The 14859-nt window shown below is 40.7% G+C and overlaps 3 protein-coding genes across 10 annotated transcripts in view; 2 read left to right on the plus strand and 1 right to left on the minus strand.

Moving 5' to 3' along the window:
• Window positions 1–1240, minus strand: part of LOC143476274 (signal-induced proliferation-associated 1-like protein 2) — a 115295-nt gene extending 114055 nt beyond the window's left edge. For 3 of the 5 annotated variants that reach the window (XM_076974379.1, XM_076974377.1, XM_076974376.1), the window contains exon 1: window positions 680–1239. The gene's annotated coding sequence lies outside the window, so the exon portion shown is untranslated. Of the gene's footprint in view, window positions 1–679 lie in introns of all 5 variants that reach the window. The other 2 variants (XM_076974378.1, XM_076974380.1) reach the window with 1 other exon arrangement.
• A 95-nt stretch (window positions 1241–1335) lies between these two features.
• map10 (microtubule associated protein 10) lies at window positions 1336–4810 on the plus strand. The gene is given in 2 exon segments (XM_076975095.1): window positions 1336–3510; window positions 3513–4810. Coding segments are annotated over 2 exon segments (2415 nt in total). The 5' UTR covers window positions 1336–1458; the 3' UTR covers window positions 3876–4810.
• A 117-nt stretch (window positions 4811–4927) lies between these two features.
• Window positions 4928–13252, plus strand: ntpcr (nucleoside-triphosphatase, cancer-related). 4 transcript variants are annotated; one of them, XM_076975092.1, is made up of 5 exons: window positions 4928–5063; window positions 5689–5851; window positions 5939–6035; window positions 6407–6604; window positions 10619–13251. In XM_076975092.1, exons 2-5 carry the CDS (start codon window positions 5730–5732, stop codon window positions 10754–10756), a joined length of 555 nt encoding a protein of 184 aa, XP_076831207.1. In that variant the 5' UTR covers window positions 4928–5063; window positions 5689–5729; the 3' UTR covers window positions 10757–13251. The 4 variants fall into 4 exon arrangements, with proteins under 4 accessions (XP_076831207.1, XP_076831209.1, XP_076831206.1 ...); XM_076975094.1 differs by having other exon boundaries at window positions 5050–5185; window positions 10619–13252; XM_076975091.1 differs by lacking the exon at window positions 4928–5063 and adding an exon at window positions 5121–5262 and having other exon boundaries at window positions 10619–13250.
• The last annotated feature ends 1607 nt before the right edge of the window (window positions 13253–14859 follow it).

The following is a 14859-nucleotide window of genomic DNA, read 5'->3' on the forward strand; positions in this document are numbered from 1 at the left end:
ACAGCATTTTTGCATAGAAACTGAGATTGATCGCGTTTTATTACCTATGTTTACCTGACCTGTACGAGAGTGTTTTGACTGTCATAGCATTGTCTTTTAAAATCACTAATTTCTTTCAGCGGAGTCCTAGAACAATATACAGAGAGAAATATCCATTAAAAGGGAAGTTGTTTATTTTCTACGTCGTATATTGATTTTATGAAGAGAAAGAACAATTGAAAGTACCGTGGCGCCGTATGTTTTACAAGACGCTTGGAATAAAAAAATGAGGCGCTCGCGTGTTCATGAGTGAGGGTTGAAGAACAAATGGGAATAAAACGGGCATAAGCGCAAATATAATGGCAGGCTTTGATGTATTACATGAAAGAGAATTAGCTAAAGCACTCAACGTATGGGGGGGGGGGGGGGGTAAGTGTGCTATAAACTGGTCAGTGTTTTATCAGATTTATTATTATTATTATTATTATTATTATTATTTGAGGACGAAACGAACAGCTTTACATCACATTTGACAACAATTTTGCATAATCTCAGTGTAAGAGTTGTTCTTTCACGCTAAAAAATAACAAAAAATATTAACGGCAGAACAAAAGGTAGCCTAACTTCAACATTTGCTTATCACAGGATGCTGCCTGTAGCCTAAAGTGAACTCCTAAAGTGAACAAAGATGTAACCTTACCTTCTGCACTGGAAAAGGAAATCCCGGTTCTTTACGAATTTAACGATGCAAATTAAGCAACCGAATATAGTTGTAATTCCTTTAAGCGTGGTACTGTTACAAAAAAAAAACACAGCACGCTATAATTTTATTCGCCCCTTTCCCCGCTGGAGCTACAATCCATCCGACTACTGCTACTTCCGACAACGAAGCCGGTCTAATCACTTGGTCTAATAGCTCCACCTTCTTCAGTTCACGCGATGGTTTGTTGAAACGCTGCCAAACTCAGACATTGTAATTATGTCATAGCCTATTGAGTCTAAACTAATATTCCGGTAAATTAATAATCACAGAGACAAACTTAATAAAGTAATGTAACGTGAAGTTGAAGTTGCATGATGAACATGTCTGATAAATGCCGTGTCTGATTTGTACCGTGGCTGGGGAGCCAATTGAACATTGCTCATTAACTTGCCTGTTACGACAAAACTATTGCAGGAGACCTGACTTCAGGACAAACCCTTTCGTCTAAATTGCACTGAAAACAAAGGCCTAAACACCATCCTATAGCCTATGTGTCTGTAGCACGGTCTGTTGCTATTGGTGATACATTTGCGAACTACAATTCCCGTCCACCCTCGGCTGCGCATTACGTAAGATAATGCGACCGTGCTGACGTTGCTAGGAGAGCGGCGCTTCATAAATTTGCGGATTGGGGTACATTTTAAATTTTGTTCTATCTTGCTGTTATCTTTTTGTTAATAAGACGGTTTTGTTGTATATCGACTATAGCAAGGAGTATGGCAGACACACATCAAACTCTATTTTCATTCGAGCTCTTTGTGGAGTGTGTCCGCGTTGATACTCGAAAAATTCTTGTGGAACCTGCGATTGCAATACGTCTCTTGGATTTTCCCACGCTTTTGATTTATCGCTCAGAATATAACGATCCTATGTCAAAACCAGGTTCTGAAAAAGTACACTTACTGTCTGAAACTTTCTCAAATTCTGAGGAAAACGGCTTTGCATATTCCTTCAAAAAAGGCAAGTCGTGTTTGTTTAAAATAAGTCTGAATTCACTTCACGCTCATTTATCGAATACCCCTCTCTGTACTATGCTATTGGATGTAAGGGGTAACATTCCGAAATTAATTGGAAGTGCGTTGATCCCTCTAGCAAAACTGACATACCGTATCAAGGTAGACGTAGAAAAACGTGGAATTTGGACACCAGCATCTTACGGAGAGAAAGTAATTACACCACTTTTGAATCTTATGGGTGAAAGGGTAGGAGCAATTTCACTGGCTTATAAAATAGTGAGCTTAGGGGCCAGTTTACGTCCTCGGATATCTGAGAGCAGGATCGAGGAAATGGGTGCTTCTCTAAAGCCAAATGTTACATCTACAGAGGACAAAGGAGCACATGAAATTCATCCATCCGTCCCTGAAAACATTACCAGTTCTGCTCAGTCACAACCAGCCTGCTTTGATGAGCAACCAACAGATGTACTCTTGTCTGAAACAAAAGAAGCAAATGTTGCATCAGTGACTACCCACACTAAACACATCAAAACTCAAGATATTTCAGTAGTTACTGAAGTAGAATGTGGTGATGATGGTGGTAGTTGTGGTGATGAACTGCTGTGCAGCACATTTTGCCCTCCACCTCTATTTTACAGTTCCAGTGAGAAAAATGAACAACATGCTCAAATGGAAAATCTCACAACGGCAAAGGACCCAGAAGATGAGAAGTCGGTTGAAGTGGAACATGCTCATCATATTAATGGACCAAAAGAGGATGAAGATAGGCTAGTCTCTGATGTAGGGGTACAGCATAATCACACCATGCCTTCTCACCTTGAGGAAGCCATTCTGCGGTTGCCTCTCATTAATGCTCTTATTGGTGAGCTTTCACAGCTTAGTGACCAGATACATCATCAACTGAATCCATTTTCAGTGCATCCCAATCTGGTAAGCATGTGTACATCAGCTGAACAAACCTTTCCTACATCTGCTTTGGGGGGAAAAGTCAAAACTGAAGTCCAGAAAACAGCCATTGATTTACTTTGTCCTAGACAGAGTAAATCTCATGTGCCCTTTACAGGTCAACAAGAAAGACCATACCACAAGAAGAAGCTTAGCTATGGCTTAACTCACACTTTTCATCTTCGACTTAAGCAGGTGAAGCTGGCTATGACAAAGCAGAATGAATGCAAAGAACAGTTTAAAACGGAACAACTACTATCACAAAAAAACACTTCAAGAACTAAAAAATATAATTCAACCAGACAGAAGAGAGACCAAAATGAACCTGTTGAAAAACTGTTTAACAATTTTCAAATTGACCCTGCACCACTGAATGTTGTATCAAAAGTAAAGAAAACTACAACTATGTATAAAAATCTTACCAAGCAAGCTATATCCTCAAACTCATTGAAAGCAAAAGGTTTGTATTATAAAGCAGACAAAGAGGTGCAAGTACACATTCCCAGTACACTCAGCCCAGTACAATCAAACCCTGATCATACTGATGGACTTTCAGCCAGCGATAATCACACCAGTTCCATTTATATAAATCAAACCTACTGTGACATGATGCACTCTAGAGAAAGTGATAGAGAAGCCTCTAATCATGATAGTGTGGAGTCAGATGAATACCAGGAAGATTTTACCAGTCTGGATCCCACAGAGGCATCACCTGACCCACTTAGCAGTCCTGAGCTTGGCAGATCCCAAAGGGGACACGTTTCAAGTGATAGCTCAAGCTCTGGCAGTTACTTCCATAGAAATACATCTCATCCTGTTTTTGTCAAAACATCACACTCTCCAAAAAGTCACTCAAAGGTACCCATGTAATCAAGGCTCATGTTAAAAGTTCTGTTCTCAGTACATCGTCGGACAATAAGAGCTTTTCGGCATCCATCTCTACCACGTCCACACATCGGCAGATGGAATCTCAGAGTTTCCCAAGGAGTCTGAATTTGTCTAGCAGTTTTAAGAAGTCTAAATGTGTGCAGGGTGACGATTATGAAGAGAGTATACCAGTAAGAGAGCAGTCAATAGGCAATTTTCTATCTTCTAATGATTTTGTGCTACAGTCTGTCTCCTCTCCAGATCCCGATGAGGAGAAAGATGAACTGGCTTCTTTGGGCATTCAGAATAAATGTCAACCTATGTCGGATTTGTTGATCAACAAGCTTCCAGGCTACACACTTTGACTGATTGTTGTGTCTGCATATGTATTGGTCAGAGGCAAACAATTTCAGCATGCAGTATAGTGAAAATACATTATGAGGTGTATGAAACTGATCGCTTTATTGTGGATTCTTTTTATATTGATTGAAATATGCAAAAAGCTGATTTTTTTAAACCATTTTTATAACAATGGTTTAAATTTAATGTAGGCCTATATCAGTTTGTTATTAGTTGAGTATATGAATCTAAATCGTACATTTTATTTGCAACTAGATGGCATGATTTATTACCCATTGTGAATGTAGCATTTTATAAGCCAGGTATTACCTCATAAATCCACTCTATTAGTAACACTTCAGTGGTCAACTCAAAGGGAAAACAGCCATGCAATTTGAACTCTCCCATATAAATTTGGTTTTAATAACTAAATGAAAGGGCCCAGATGTCCCCTGTTAATAGTACTTTTCCATGGGAGGGATGCACATGTTTTTTTGTGAATGGGCTACAGAATCCATTGAATCCTTACTTTCTGTGTGTATGTTCTTATTCTTTCTGGGCTGATCTCCTTATAGACTTGAAAATAAGTTTATCTTAAAATACACTATATGTTTTATTTCTTGTTGCTGTGCCTTTATTTAACATGGATGAAAACTTTATAATAAACTTTATTATAATTATAGCTAATTACACCCTCACATATGACCTTTCTGTCACATGGATCATGGATCTGTCTACAGTATAGACACTGCAGCAAAACAAGAAACGTAAATCCAGTGCTATGATAAAGCTTTTCATTTTCATATACCATGGTATTCCTCTTTTTGTTATTTGAATGTCTCGTTGTTGTCTATTTTGATATATTAATATACAATCTTACTGTATTATGTTGATGAGATTTTTAAATAAATAAATAAAATGCCTGTAATTTCTTCCGGTTTGTCAGACGCTCGCGAGAGCGTCAAAATGAATGAGGGTGACTGGAGCTAAACAGCTAAAAATAATAAATGACAAATTTCTCAACACGTGGCTGGAATCTTCCTTTTATTTTGAAAAGCAGAAGTGTACTACACTAAAATATGAAAGCGAACGTGTTTGGGGCATTTCTACTGAGTGCTGATTGGTTGGTGATGTGAAGTTGAAGTAGCAGAAATTTTACTCCTATTGCTCCATACCAGTCTACGGTGGAAACGGATTTGCTGTAGAAAGTGCTGGTGAAGAAACGTATTTTTCTTTTTTAGATGATTAGCTTAATTCACACTGGACTCGCTCGCAGGCGCCTCTACCGTCTTATAACCCGGAAGACATAGTGTCTCTGATTAGACATCCTATGAGTGTGTGTGTATTCTGTGGACTCAGCAAAACTTTTTACAATTACAATGATAAAACATGTCTTTTTGACTGGTGCTCCGGGTAGCTTTCTAATCTGTCCAGATAATTTGTCATTGCTACCGTTTTAAACTCGTTTTGAGAATAAACAATTAATGATTGCCTGTTTTAGATGTAGCTACTATCCCAGTTGTGTGTTGAATAGGTTGATAACGTGGGTTATTTAATCCGTTTCCCCGGCGTTAGCCAATAGAGCAACGACACGGCGTAATATAGACTCATATCAATACAGATTAATGTGAACATTCGTGTTCCGTCTCCTGTGTTAAATTAGCCCGTGAAATCTCCAATCGCAGAATGTGTAATTTCCAAAAGGTTCTGCTCTCCCGAAAGTAAATTTAGTCTTGCAACGTAACAGATCGTAATTGCTATATTTAACATATATTGAATGTCTTTATTCCTGCATATAGCATTATATCAGTTTTGAATTACATTATTGACCTTACTCAGGGGTTGGAAAGACCACACTAGTCCAGAAAGTGTGTGAAGCAATGGTCTCTGGTGGCGTGAGCATCAATGGCTTTTATACAGAAGAGGTTAGAGAGAGGGGGAGGAGAGTGGGTTTCGATGTCGTCACAGTGACTGGAGAAAGAGGGCCCCTGTCCAGAGTGGGGTATGTCATGCTGACATTTTCACAATAAATGATCTTCCAATCCTCTCTCTGTAACTCTCTCAACCAGTATTGTGTCTCTGATGCTAGAAATGAAGCTGCAGGTGGGAAACGTGAATATAAGGTTGGCCAGTATGTTGTTGATCTTCACTCATTTGAAAATCTTGCTCTTCCGCTCTTCCAGAATGTAAGTAAACACACAAATGTGTTTAACAAAATTCAATACTGGGTATTATGAGCTTAGTTATGTTTCTTTACATTTCCTGAAGTACAGGGTTCAAGCGCAAACCTGTCCAGCTTTAAAGTTCATTTTAAAAACACTTTGATGCCACGTTATGTATGTATTTTACTTTTCACGTAGGCTATACAGCTGAAATGAAATATTCCAATTTTGACCTACTGAATCTTTTGTGTCGAATCTTATTTGCCATAGTGTAGTTGAGATTCACATACCATCCTTGTTTGGGTGTTGACTCTGAGGCTGTCTCCTTTGGCTTTCACAGAGGACATCTTAAATGTTTTGTGGTGTTGATGCTTGTCCTGCTTTTCTCCTTACAGATGCATGAAGGAAGCCGAGTGTTTGTCATTGATGAGATTGGAAAGATGGAGCTCTTCAGCCAGGCATTTATCCAGGCTGTGAGGCTGACTCTAGAACATTCAGCCTGCTCCATTCTGGGAACCATCCCCATCCCTAAAGGAAAACCCCTGGGCCTAGTGGAGGAGATAAGGGCAAGGAAGGATGTCAAGGTATTTATAGTAAGTATGTTCTGGTTTTTCACATGCATAAACTATTCTAATTAATTAGTGTTCTTTTGCATTTAGTATTGTTATTGTAATTGGGTGCAGTTTCACTTTCGGAATGTTTCATTCAAGTTTTTTAGAAACGGATAATGACACTTATGTGTTATCAAATATGTGTACAATTGAGTGCAGATTCTAGCATTGAGAACTGCTCCATATCTGATTCATGGAACTGAAATACACTATATTGCCAAAAGTATTTGCACATCCATCCAAATGATCAGAATCAGATGTTCCAATCAAGTGTTCTTTCTTTTACAAACATTTGTGAAAGAATGGGTCGCTCTGAGTGAATTCCAGCGTGGAACTGTGATAGGATGCCACATGTGCAACAAATCCAGTAGTGAAATTTCCTCACTGCTAAATATTCCACAGTGAACTGTCAGCTGTATTATAAGAAAATGAAAGTGTTTGGGGACGACAGCAACTCAGCCATGAAGTGGTAGGCCATGTAAACTGACGTAAACCACATAAACTGAGAGGGGTCAGCGGATGCTGAAATGCATAGTATGAAGAGGTCGCCAACTTTCTGCAGAGTCAATCACTACAGACTTAATGTGGCCTTCAGATTAGCTCAAGAACAATGTGCAGGGAGCTTCATGGAATGTGTTTCCATGGTCGAGCAGCTGCATCCAAGCCATACATCACCAAGTGTAATGCAAAGTGTCGCATGTAGTGGTGCAAAGCACGCCGCCACTGGACTCTAGAACAGTGGAGGTGCGTTCTCTGGAGTGACGATTCACACTTCTCCAGCAGGCAATCTGGTTTGGCGGTTGCCAGGAGAACGGTACTTGTCTGACTACATTGTGCCAAGTATAAAATTTGGTGGAGGGGGGATTATCGTGTGGGATTGTTTTTCAGGAGCTGGGCTTGGCCCCTTACTTTCAGTGAAAGGAACATTTTGGACAATTCCATGCTCCCAACTTTGTGGGAACAGTTTGGAGCTGGCCCCTTCCTCTTTCAACATGACTGGTCCATAAAGCCAGCAAAGCAAGGTCCATAAAGACATGGATGGCAGATTTTGGTGTGGATGAACTTCACTGGCCTGCACAGAGTCCTGACCTCAACCCAACAGAACACCATTGGTATGAATTAGAGCGGAGACTGAGAGCCAGACCTTCTAGTCCAACATTAGTATATGACCTCACAAAAGCGCTTCTGGAAAATTGTCAAAAATCCCCACAAACACACACCTAAACCTTGTGGCCTTCCCAGAAGAGTTGAAGCTGTTCTAGCTGCAAAGGGTGGACCAATATCATACTGAACCCTATGGATTAGGAATGGGATGTCACTTAAGATCAGTGGGGAACCGTCAGGGCCCTCTACGCCCTCTCAGAGGGCCTAAAATATTCTTAAAGCATTATATATATAATTATCCAATTTTATTTTATCTACTTACAGTTTGACATTCGACATCTAAACAATTACAAAAATATAAGCAAATAAAATATTCACCCGTGTCTATTCAATCTGTGTTGGAAGGTGAGGGGTTGAGTGGAAGCCTGTGAGCCTGTGTCTCCCCCTATCAGGACTGTGATGCCCGCTGTTCGTTTACAGAGGGCCTGGCAGTTATAATTCAGCGCAATACCAGTTTCAAATGACAGCAAAATTGACCAATCATATCTTCTCTCTTAGTGGGCGGGCTTAACTGTATGATAATTTCCGTCCGCTGTGGCGACGCTAGCTGTCGTTAGCACCATCGCTAGCTAGTTTCGATTCATCCCTTTGACGTCCTCGTGCGCGTTGTTTACATATTCCGCTTCCGAGAACCACGGAGCTGTGAACCTTATTTTGTTTGGAAACTTATTTTGCTTAAGATGTTATCTAGTACAGATATTATTGTTTATTGCGTTTTTAAAGCTGTACTGTCGTCTCAGTTTTTCTTTATTTAGTTTATTAAGAAAGGAAAAAAAAAATTTCGGGGGGGAGGGGAGGGGGTAGCGGGCCCAGGTTTAAAGGTCACGGTTCGCTACTGCTTAAGATCATATATGAGTCAAGGAAGGTGAGCGAATACTTTTGGCAATATAGTGTATGTCAAAATAAGCAGTGATGTAGTGAGTGCAGTTGCTAATTGGAAATAAGGATATGCACAATACTTACACGTGTCCATGACACAGCCTAATTCATCCCCATATTCAATTGGTTTATTAGCAATTAGCAACACTTTGTGTGGTTGTTGTGATACTGATCTAATAAAAAGAAAACATTCAGTAGCCTGGTAACCAAAGATGGAAGGAAAAGAAGGAAAGGTCAACATCCTAATTCAGGAGGCAAGAAAAGAAATTTCACTGAAGCTTTAAAAGTACTTGTGTTTGCAGTCACTACAAAAAGAAATGTGTTCTTTGGTTTCCTCATAACTGGCATCAAAGACGTGCTCAAAAGAAAGAAAGAAATAAACTGGAATATAGTGTTTCAATTTGCTTTGAGGTCTATATTTGATGATGCACAACTTTGGTGAAAAAGTGCCAGGGTAGTTTCACCTACAGTGGTCTGAATAATAATGAATTTCATTTTTTCTAGATAAAAAAAATTTTCATTGATGTATACCAGGAGTGGCCAACCTGCGGCTTATGAGCCGCATGCGGCTCTTTGCCTGGTTTCCCAGCCGGTCGGCTCTCACCTGCACTAACGATCTGTGCCTGCTACACTGCTACACCTTCGTGGTGTGCGGTTTGTTTACAAGCCTAACGAGCCGCTAATACTTTTAACACCAGGGTAGTAGAAAACGGGAGACTAGCGGCATGTGACACTGCTTTGAGTCTCGTTGGTGTGACGCGGTGTTCTGTCACACGTTTGGAATAAACCACATACGAGGTGCAGCAAGGCACCGCACACGACTGAGGGTTCAAAACTACTGCCGCTGTCTGTTCTCTTCTTCCTAAAGGTGAGCGCAGGTCAGTGGCGTTGTAAAGAGTGCTGATAACAGAGTTTATCCACTTTTTACTTAGAAAACAACATAGTAGTAGCCCGTAGTGTGCTCCAAACGTGACAAAGTCCTGAAGCATATCTCACCTTATGTTTGTATCGAAGTTTGTGTTTGTTTTTTACTTAATACTTAATTTGTGTCCCGCTAATAATTTTTACACTTGCCCCCCCCGTCAACAATTTATAATCGCCACCCCCCACTCCAAGTGATCTTGGCAACCCTGGTGATGTTCAAGCATGCCCATGCATGTATGTTGTGGCTCTTTGCGGTAACACAGTAAAAAAAAAAGTGGCTCTTTGTCTCTGATGGGTTGGCCACCCCTGATGTATACTAATGGAGGAATACACTTAGTTTGCAGTTACACTTATGCTGTTCACCAGCAAGTTAAAAACTTATTCTTATGTGTCTGCATGGCTAGACAAACATGCAGGGTCGGCACCAGAACATATACAGTGGGGGGGCGTCAGTGGCGAACGTAAGTTGTTGAGCGGGGGGTGGCGTGTAACGATTGTTGAGCAAGCGAGGGGGCGCCATGTAGCGATTGTTGTAAAATAAATGGGTCTTATTATTTACATTGAGGGGGAGGGACACCTCGCCTGAACCCCCCCCCCCCCCCCCCCCCCCCCCCCCAACCCCCGTGGCGCCGGCCCTGCAAACATGACACACATACAGAAACTGAAAGACATGTACTGGAAGACATGTAAATGCCTGTGCTGTCTCCACTGCAGATAAACAGCTAACAGTGGCATGGTATTGGCCAACACAGTGACAGTGAACTTCAGTATAGTTCTTGGCACTAGAGCGTTGATATACTGATATTGTATATTGCTTAATAGGGATACTTTTTGCTTCTCTTATGGTGCACACTCATGCCTCATAAAGTCTCACGATGGGCAAAGTGAGTCATGTCCTGCCCTAAACACTTCCCCTCATATTTTCTCTTGCTGACTAGTGCTAGTTGTTGCTTTGGTACAAAGAAAAGGCCGGTGTGAGGTCAGTGCTAATGAACATATGCCCTGTGTTTTGCCTTTGAACTTCCACAGATTACAAAGGAGAACAGAGATGCTGTTTTTGCTGAAATTTTGACTGCACTGAAGGAATGTCTAAAGATAACAACTGTCAAGAGGATAGGTGGAGCAAACAATGGGTCTTCAGGGAAAACATGCCAGAAATCCTCATAAAAAAAGAAGAAACATCAGCAGTCACAGTTTTTATTTTGTTTCTAGAACACTACTGTTTTTTTCTAATGCAAAAAAAAAAAAGATTAAGTCTCCATAATTAGTAATTAATTCTTGCCAGCACCCAAGACAAGACGCTCATGTTTCTGGCTTTGGAGTAGTCTAATTTTCTAGCTTTTTGGTTCTGAAGAAGAGTCACATTTAAAATGTATTTGCAGTGTTATCATTCTTGAATAGCTTCTCAAAATAGGTGGCCTAATAAGTATTGCTCATTGTCAAAGAAGGTAAGGAAGAGGACAACTGGACAATTGTCCTTAATAAAGGAGAACACAGAAATATCCTGTAGTTATTACTGACATAAGTGATGGTCTCATCCATATGTTTCTGCCCAGAAACATACTTGAACATCTTCTGTAGGTTGCTGAAGGAATCCAAACTGAATGTTTCTTTTTACAGAAAAAAGTCTGAGCCTGAGTATCTGGTTAATTTTGTACCAATATTTTATCCTTTGGCACTGTTAAAATTTAGAATTTTTCAAATTAGTCAGGGCAAACAATGATTCACACCTGTTTTGACAGTAATACTTTTCCTAACTTGTGAGGACAATTAGACCTTTCTACTTGTGTAGTAATCTACTGTGTAGCATCAGATTATATAATTTGTAAATTTGCCCGTGTCATCCTGGCCAGTCTGGTGAATGTAAACGCCATTTCAACAATTCAACATGTAGTGTAGCTCCAGCAATATAGGAATGTATAAGTGCTTTAGGTAGAAATAATAAAGGAGAACACAGTGTGGTCCTACTGAGCAAGCCAGAGGCGACAGTGGAAAGGAAAAACTCCCTAAGACGCACCGTATTATAAGGCGCAGTCTGAATTACGGGGTCTATTTCTGTATTTGACCCACGTATAAGGCGCACCGTACTATAAGGCACAGTCTCAATTACGGACTCTATTTCTGTATGGTACTTATTCTGTATGGCACCGTATTAGTTTATTCTACTACTTGACATATATAAATCAAACATTCATTCGTTTAAAACACACATTATTTTTAATCACTCTTCTACCACAAATCCATCAAAGTCCTCATCTTCCGTGTCTGAATTAAAAAGCTGCGCAATTTCACTATCAAGCACTCCGGGTTCTCTCTCATCAATGTCTAAGTCAGTCTCGTCGCCAGGCGGCTGTTCAGCAATGATGGCGGCTTTCGCGAAAGCTCGGACAACAGTTACAGCAGAAACCTTAGCCCAGGCATCCATAATCCATTCACAGACGGTGGCATAACTTGCCCACCGTTGCCTCCCAGTTTTAGTAAATGTGTGTTCGCCATCTATCATCCATTGCTCCCATGCCGCTCACAACTTTACTTTAAACACCCTGTTTACGCAAATGTCCAGCGGTTGGAGTTCTTTAGTTAATTGGCAAGCTCCGAATAAATTTTCTTCACTTGGCTTTTCACGTTGTCTGTGAGATGAGCACGCATGGAGTCACAAATCAGCAGGGACGGTGATGTGTGAAAAAAACCACCCGGTCTCTTTACATACACCTCTCTCAGGCACTCTCCCATTTTCTTCTTGTCCATCCAGTCCTTTTGGTTAGCCTTAACTATGACTCCGGCTGGAAACTTTTCTTTCGGCAGCATCTTCCTCTTGAAAATCACCATAGGCGGTAGTTTCTGTCCATTACCGTGAGAGCCAAGAACAATGGTGAATGCGGACTTCTCATGCCCCGTGGTGCGTATCGATACCATGCTGGTCCCCTTCTTCTCCACAGTATGGTTCACGGGGATGTCGCAAGTGAGGGGGACCTCATCCATGTTGGTGATGTGACTGGGTTGGATCTTTTTCTCGATAATCCTTTTAATACAGTATGTACGGGAAATGACCAGCTGTTCTTCATAATCTGCTGGCAGTCGCTGTGCCAGAGTAGTCCTTGCGCGAATAGAGAGATGATGCCGTTTCATAAAACTTATGCACCAAGAAGGCCCTCCTTGAAGATTTTCTAGCTTCATATCTTGCGCTATTGTTGTTGCCTTCAGTCGAATAGTGACTGTACAGTCCCACCAGGATTTCGCGGGCCTTTTTTGTGATTGTTGTGGGCTAAAATGTTTGATGTTGCGGGTGTTTTCAAAAAAATTGCGATGCAAGTTGCGGTGTGTTTTTGTTTTTTTGTGATTACATTGCAATAGGGAGTAAATGTTGTATGGTTTCCTCTATTTAGTAATCCATTTTAATTATCTATTTACCTATTTATTTACCAATGTATTTATTGTCCATTTATTTATTTATTTATTTATTTATTTATTTATTTATTTGGATCTATACCTATGGGTATTATGCTTCTTATCCTGTGTTTTAACATTTCAAGCAATGATTTTATTTCTCTTACTCTATGTGGTATGAAATAGTTTGGGCAGGAATGATCCCTCTCAAGTTTTTATATGCCCTGCCCCTGAAACAGAGGTCTTGGGGCAGAATGCACAATGATCCCTCTCACTTTCTTGAAATGATCCCTTGAAGCGCAACAGGTCGGTGGTAAAAATGGACTTTCCGTCCATTGTTGTGAAACAATAAAACACAGTTTACCTCCGCTTTCGTGTAGTTTACCGGGGTACTGCTTTTCCCGATCTTTTGCCGTTATTTTCATCTGCAAGTGTGAAACTGTCGCCTCGCTCGCTCATGCTGCTTTCAGTCTGCTCCTCTTGAATGTATACACGGAAGTAAGGCGGGAGATTGTCGACGTCACATCAAGACGACATCAGTGATTGGTCAAATTTGAGGGAAAGTTTCAGTGATTAGCTGAAGTTGCAATGAAGTTGCTGAATGATGAAGTTTTCCTGTTTCCTCCATTTCCAAACCATAGATTCATTTATGCTAATTGTATCGCAGCTGCTCTATTCCCATTTACAGCCGCATAACTTGAAGTGTGCCTCGTAAGCGTGTCTCTTCACTGGTGCTATTTTCGGGGGTCCAGGACAATTATACCTGTAGGTGAGCGTAAGTACTGGTACTGTATGTATTACGTAATGTTCTCTGATTGGTTTATGTGCGGTACGTATTACGTAAAGTTTTCTGATTGGTTTACGTGCTGTATGTTCTGTAGGCCTACGTATTACAACAATACCTTTATAGATTTCAGAACTCAGTACACGTATAAGGCGCACGTCCGATTTCTGGGAAAATTTTAGGCTTTTAAGTGTGCCTTATAGTCCGGAAAATACGGTACCTTTGAGCCACTCAACACAACTCAACAAGGGCAGTCATGGCCTGGTGGTTAGGGAACTGGTCTTATGACTGGAGGGTCGTGGGTTCGATTCCCAGACCTGAGGCCATGACTGAGGTGCCCCTAAGCAAGGCCCTTAACCCTCAATTGCTCACTTGTATAAAAATGAGATAAAAATGTAAGTCGCTCTGGATAAGGGCTTCTGTCAAATGCCATAAATGTAACTTAAGAAACTGGATGGTCGCTGGATGGTTAAGTGAGCAGGCATGTGCTTACCAACAAGGCATGTGCTGGGTTCTGATACTGTAGCATTTTGGCTGGTACTGACCTCATGCAGGACATCCAGATGCTTCCTTTTGCATTGTTTACACTTAGCTTTGAGGTTGCACTTGGAATCATCTGGAACACGACAACTTGGGGTGTAGTCAACCTCATAGTCCTGAAGATGAAGTGGTGGATGCCTTGATCTCAATGGCCTGTCTGCACCTCCGAAATCTCTCTAATTTGGCCTGGACATATTGACTGTAGTAGTTACTAATATCTGGTTCGAAGGACCAAAAATTGTATGGAAGATTGTAAACTAGTTATGATAAGTTGTAATTGCTATAGAGGATCGGGTTAGGATCACAATTTTATACATCCAAGTGAGTTGAGATGATGAGAGAGAATTGGCCCAGTCTTGCACATAACTCTTTTATTCTCCGCATATGGATTGGTGAATATGTGTATTTATGCGTGTGTGTGTGTGTATGTGTGTGTGGTTTTTTTCTGTAAGGCATAACAAGAACAAATAGAAACATAAATGTCTACAGTCATGGCCAAACGTTTTGAGAATGACACAAATATTATATTTTCACATGATCTGCTGCCCTCTGGTTGTTA

The sequence above is a fragment of the Brachyhypopomus gauderio genome, chromosome 15 (genome assembly GCF_052324685.1).
Source record: "Brachyhypopomus gauderio isolate BG-103 chromosome 15, BGAUD_0.2, whole genome shotgun sequence".
NCBI classification, from domain to species: domain Eukaryota; kingdom Metazoa; phylum Chordata; class Actinopteri; order Gymnotiformes; family Hypopomidae; genus Brachyhypopomus; species Brachyhypopomus gauderio.